General features: G+C 45.9%; 1 protein-coding gene across 4 annotated transcripts in view; it reads left to right on the top strand.

Moving 5' to 3' along the window:
• Positions 1-5,620, top strand: part of LOC109300687 (exocyst complex component 1-like) — an 89,550-nt gene that overhangs the window by 57,488 nt on the left and 26,442 nt on the right. For all 4 annotated transcript variants that reach the window (XM_019521459.1, XM_019521460.1, XM_019521458.1 and 1 more), the window contains 2 exons: positions 2,439-2,588; positions 3,972-4,065. In XM_019521459.1, coding sequence (XP_019377004.1) covers positions 2,439-2,588; positions 3,972-4,065 — 244 coding nt within the window. The remainder of the gene's footprint in view (positions 1-2,438; positions 2,589-3,971; positions 4,066-5,620) is intronic.

Below are 5,620 nucleotides of genomic sequence, written 5' to 3'. Positions count from 1 at the left end.
TGGAAAGTAAATTGGTGCTGGCCGGAAGCCCTGCCCCACTGTCACCATACCATCCCTGATATTGGGCAGAGGTGGCAACTATAGGGTCGCCACCTGGGTTACACCAAAACCCCATTTTCTTCCATTCATTTCTTTTTTGGAAATGGTGAGGCCCAACAGTAATCCTTCGGGATCTCCTCCTCCCAATATATCACCTTAACAGAGCGGAGAAGCACCTTTGTGGTAGCTACCCTGAGCCACAGTCTTGCAGTTAGAATGGAATGGTTGAGTGCATCTGCAGACATCCATTTACATGATTTGGGCCAGTGGTGCTCCACATAGCTCCCCAGGGGTCTGAAAAAATGGCAGCAGGGAAGCAGTAGCATCATTCATTCCTTCCAGAGCAGCGGCAATTCATTTTCCACCCACTTCTCCAATGTCAAATTTCCGGACCCTTAGGGAGCCCCAAGGTCTGGTTGACACGGTCCCATGAGTCAGATCATGCATGCTCCATAGTCAGATCTGGTGTGCAGGGTTGGGTTAGTGTACAAGGTTCCCATGTACCGAGATCTGGTACATGGATTTGTGCCGGCTCACATCCACAGGCCAACCCTATGCACCACTCCCCTGCGGACTGGCCCCTAGTATGTGGGATCCAGTTCATGGACCAGCTCTGTGCCACTCCTCTGACCTGTGGAGCTTTAGAGGTTGAGCACCATGGATCTAGGTCAGGGGTGGACAAAATGGTGGATCTGGCCAGCAGCCAGGCTCCATTTACCAGCAGCCCTGGCCCCCCTCTTTGCAGCTGGTTTCCATGGAGATCCCAGAAATGGTGGGGCCATGACAGTGCAGGGCCAGGGCTTCCATAGACACCAGACCCAGCAGAACTGGCAGGGCAAGAGAGCAGTGGATCACAGCTCTGCCCCAGCTCCAAACCATGTTGTCACTGCTGCAAGATCCCAGCCCTGGATCTGAAGCAGCTCCCTGCCCAGTCACATGCCCTGCCAGTACTGCTGGGGCCAGCCTCCATTGAAACCCTGGCCCTACACTGTCATGGCCCTGCCACTCCTGGGGTCTTCATGGAAATCAGTTGCAGCAACACGGTCAGGAGCTGCTGGGAAATGGAGTCAGCTGCAGGTCCAGTCTGGTCCATGGGCCAGACTTTGCCTGCCCCTGATCTAGGCCCTTTTAAGTTTAGGCTGAATTTAAATGTAATATTAATCAACTTTCCTGACTCCCCCTCAGTGATCCTGCATCTTCATATGGCCTGTCAGTTTTGTTTCCCACTGGTGATTGGCCAATATGTGGGTGATTCCCCACATATTGCTGATGTCTCAGCTTATGGCATGAGGTTGGCTCCATTCCCACATTTGGATGCAATGTGGAGTTCTATATGATGGGCTAGGGGCAGATGTTCAAAAAGCCTGAGCCTGAATTGCTTCAACCTTTCCAGGTTAGTCTAACCTTCCTAGGCTGAATCAGTTTGTAACTGTGAAGACATCCCCTCTGGACTGAGAAAATGCAGGCACATGCCTGCAGTGCCTCAAGCTAGAAGCTGGAGGGGTGGGGAGGCACCAGAGCAGCTCTCTCTTCATTTCCATAGTACTGAGCTGTGGTGGGGCGTGGCCAGGCCCCAGCAGGACGCTCTGATTAGGGAGCCTCTCCCTCCCCTTCTTCCCCCCCCCCGCCCCGCTCCTTGATAACAAAGCATTTATCAGCTGTTATCAGTATTTAGCATCCCATGAGAAAACAAAGCCTCTCTCATCAGTTCAAGCTCTTCTTAAACAACTTTTTCCAAGGAAGGGAACACTCCAAGAATAGACATTATCAGCTACCTGTTGATTAGCTCCAAAAAGCCCTAAGTGGGCACTGTCTTGTCTGCCTTTGTCCTGTCTGCCTTACACAGACACCTCACAGCATTAGCTAGCATACCATGTGCTGGTCCATGATGTAGGAGAGAGGAAGGAGGGATCCCTACAGAGAGTGTGCGAATGGGGCAGTGGTAGCCAGGCAGATGCTGCTGTGCTTGCAGTTTCTGCTGGAGCTCCAGTGAGGAACAGAAACCTCAGGCCAACCCAAAGACCATGCCAGGATGCTGGGGGACTTTGATTTAACTTAAACCAGGATGGGGTCTGGGACAGACATTGCATAAACCAGTTTGACCCAAATCAGTTAAGTCTGATACTACCAGGTTTATCTCAAACCAGTTTCAGCCATTTTCAGACTGGTTTATGTGCACTGAATGTCTATTCTGTTACAGGTTTAAATCAGTTTCTGATCAATTAAGCCAATTTATGTATAATGTCTGTCCCAAGCCAGGGTGTTTTCATCATTGTTCTTTCTGTTTGCTTCTTATGCTTCTTCAAAACAGATTTCCCAGCAGTTTTGAAGAGATTCATTTGCAATGGGCTATCTGTGAATAAGTTTATTTGACTTTTTTCCTGTGACTGTTGTTTCAGGGAAATGTACAAGTTCCACCTGTAATGCAGCAGACCAACAAGCTAATTTCACCCACACATAAGCCTTACCATGATGAACTGTTACCTTATGTCCCACTCATGACCTGGCTGAAGAATACTAACCTCATGTTGTTCAGTGATCTACCAAAGGTACTGTCTGGGATTTGAAATAGTGCAACATCAACCATGTTGGCTCACCCGTAAATAGCTTTACATTACATTCCACTTAAGTGATATATTATTTATAGTTGTATTGAGACTTCCCCAAGATGATTTAACCTAATGATAGTGACTAGTAATTGTTATTGCTTCTTTCACACTTAATAGAGATACATTTGACTAGAGCTCAGAAATTTTAGTGGTGTTTAACAAGTTGTTAAATAGGTATGAAATCTAAGTTCTGGTCTTTCAGTATAGAAATGGCCATATGAAGATGAAATGGAAAAGAAGCAACAAAGAAACAATTACTTGTACTCTTGTATTTTAGTATTTGGGAGTGTGTGTAGGGGGTAGGGTTACAGCTCGTAGCTTTTCTTAATGGGGATGCTACTAACTGTCACAGGTTTCCCTTATGCTCGGCTATTTGAACACTTATAGAAAGTCTCTGCCTAGAAGAATTTGCCCTTAGTAAAACAGAAAGACAAAGGAAGTGTTGGCACATCCCCTTTTTACATGGGGCAAACTAAGGAATTGAGAAATTAAGTGATTAACCCAAAGTCTAACAGGGAATATAAAAGTTAGAGCCAGGGACTGAAAACAGATCTGAGTCCCAGTCCTGTGTTTTAAGCATCTCATTGGGATAAAAGAATGTCCATTGAGGCTTTGTACTTGCAATAATAAAAGAAAATTGTGGGTCTCAGTGTCCAGAAGGTGCCAGCACCTTAGCTTTTTACTTCTCATCTGAAAGACAGCACCCCCCTGTACCAAGCTGGTAATATGACAAAGGTATTGCGTTTAATTATTGACACTGTTCCCTGAATACCCTGTTTCCTTTGAAAGTCTCCCATCAAAGACTTTGAACTTACCTTAACAGAGCTGAGCATTCAGCTTGGAGGAAAGTATTCCTCATTTGACAGATGCTGTCTTTGCTAGTGGGCCTGCCCTCCTTGCATAAAACAGGAGCAGACTCTCAGCAAGGAAAGATGTGTTTTCATTTTGTGGACAATGTGGGGTAGGAAGGAAGAGCTCACATCCAGTCCTTTCTGCTTTTGTCTTGAGGAAGAGTATGTTTACTGAAGCATGATGTAGCAGCCAAAGCCTTGGCTGTCCAGCCTCCCTGCTCCCTGAGGACAGTTAGGAATGGTCTCAAAATCCGATGATTTGGTTTCTTCCCTTCCTCAACCTTTTTCCATCAGTTCCAGAGCCCATTGAGGGCAACAGGAGTTTTTTCATTGACTTCAATCAGCTTTGCATTAGAACCTGCATTGGGAGGGAGAGACAGAGGAGAGACTTTTGGGAGTGACTGAGATGGGGAAGTGGTGCAGAGATAGAGAAATACTCACTGGCACTCCAATTCCTTCTCTGCCCTTCCAGGTCTACGCACGGAGTCTCTGTAGACTATATGAGAAAGAAATCAAAAACTTCTTTGAGATGGCCAGAATGCTGCTGTTGGGAAGAGCAAAAGACAGTAAGTAATTCAGGGAGGGTAATGTTTGTGCTGTGAGGCAGAAATGTATTTGTAAAAGAAATCACTCCCATCCATTTTTCCCCAAACTCTCTGATTATTGAATTTATATTGCCTGCTCTCTGGGCCAGCATCTCAGCTGGTGTGCAAAGCTTACAGTGGAGCTTTGCTGATTTACACCATCTGGGTTTTGCACAATCCTTTGCTGCACACATTATTCAGTGCTGTTTACTTGTTCTTCAGCTCTGAGGGTTTTATGTGGCTAACCCATTCAGATCCACAGATAAATCTTTGCTCTGGAGAACTGAGGAAATATACTGCCAAAAGGCATTCCTGCAGGAATAAGCAAACGAGGGTTGCAGGCCTATCTGCCTTGGAACCAGTCCATCCCACAGACAGACAGTGCTGGCCAGAACCATTCTGAGCTCGGGGCTTTTCCATGAAATGTGTTAACAAAACCCCTGATCCTGCAGATGCTTAAGCATCTTCATAGCTTTATTCCTGTGATGAGTGAGTGCATTGTCTTTACCACAAAACTGATTAAAAGCAGCCCCAGTTCCTTGGAGGCACCATAGACTGAGAATAATGTTGAAGAGACACCAAACAAAATATTAATTTAGATTTTCCTGACAAAAAATAGCAGGGGGAGAAGGGATAACCATTTCCTATGGAACTTTTCAGTTTTGTAGAAAACCACATTTTCCAAAGAATTAACATTTGGAGAGGAAATTCCTAACCAACTTAACATTGATCTGGCTATTCATATGAATAATCAAGGACAGAGTTTTCCCACCTAGTGTATGCCTCAGCTGCCCTTTGCATACTGTGTTATAGACTAGGCAGAAAACATCCTAGCATGGTTTCCTTCAGTTGCAAATGGCACCAAATGTCAAGAGAAAAGACACCTGAATCAATGAGTCTTGTGCCATGAGTTGGGAAGGGCATTGGGAAGTTGTTTGCATGGGATTGTTCAACTAGGCCTGCTGCTTTCCATGACTGCCAAGACTCTGTTGTGCTTCCCACAGCTGTCAGCAGAGGAAAGAAGTAAGTTATTAATTACTGTGGTGTGGCTAGAGAAGTTGCCTGCCTGCCTGAACCATGCTGTCCTCAGCTATTGGGCTTGTTGGTCTCTGTATAGTTTTTAGCCCCAGACATTGGGAAGCAGAAGAATAAAGAGCAGTCAAGAAACCTTGCTGTGTTTGCAATGAAATGACCCCCAAAGCAGCCTCTTTTCAGCTTACATAGAGTTGGTATGGTCTCTTCCTATCCTGTACCTCCTACTCAGAATATACTACATCCCTTGGTGAAGATACATTGCACTTCCTCGCTGGCAGATCACTCCTTGGGGCCATAGCTAGCTGCACTAGGATAGGCCACTTCCTATCCTGTAGCACCATTCTAAACTACAGTGGAGTTGAACTTGCTCCAGAATTCAAACAAGGTCATAGGGTGCTCTAAGCCTGGCAGCCCATAGAATTGGTGTGGTTAAGGCAGTTGTCCACAAGGGAGTGGTTAGCATCGCATCCAGCCACTCTTCATTCCACTGCCTGAGAGACTA

Source organism: Gavialis gangeticus, unplaced genomic scaffold, assembly GCF_001723915.1.
Source record: "Gavialis gangeticus isolate Ggan-Ray unplaced genomic scaffold, GavGan_comp1, whole genome shotgun sequence".
NCBI lineage: Eukaryota > Metazoa > Chordata > Crocodylia > Gavialidae > Gavialis > Gavialis gangeticus.
This window is presented reverse-complemented; position numbering and strand designations above follow the sequence as displayed.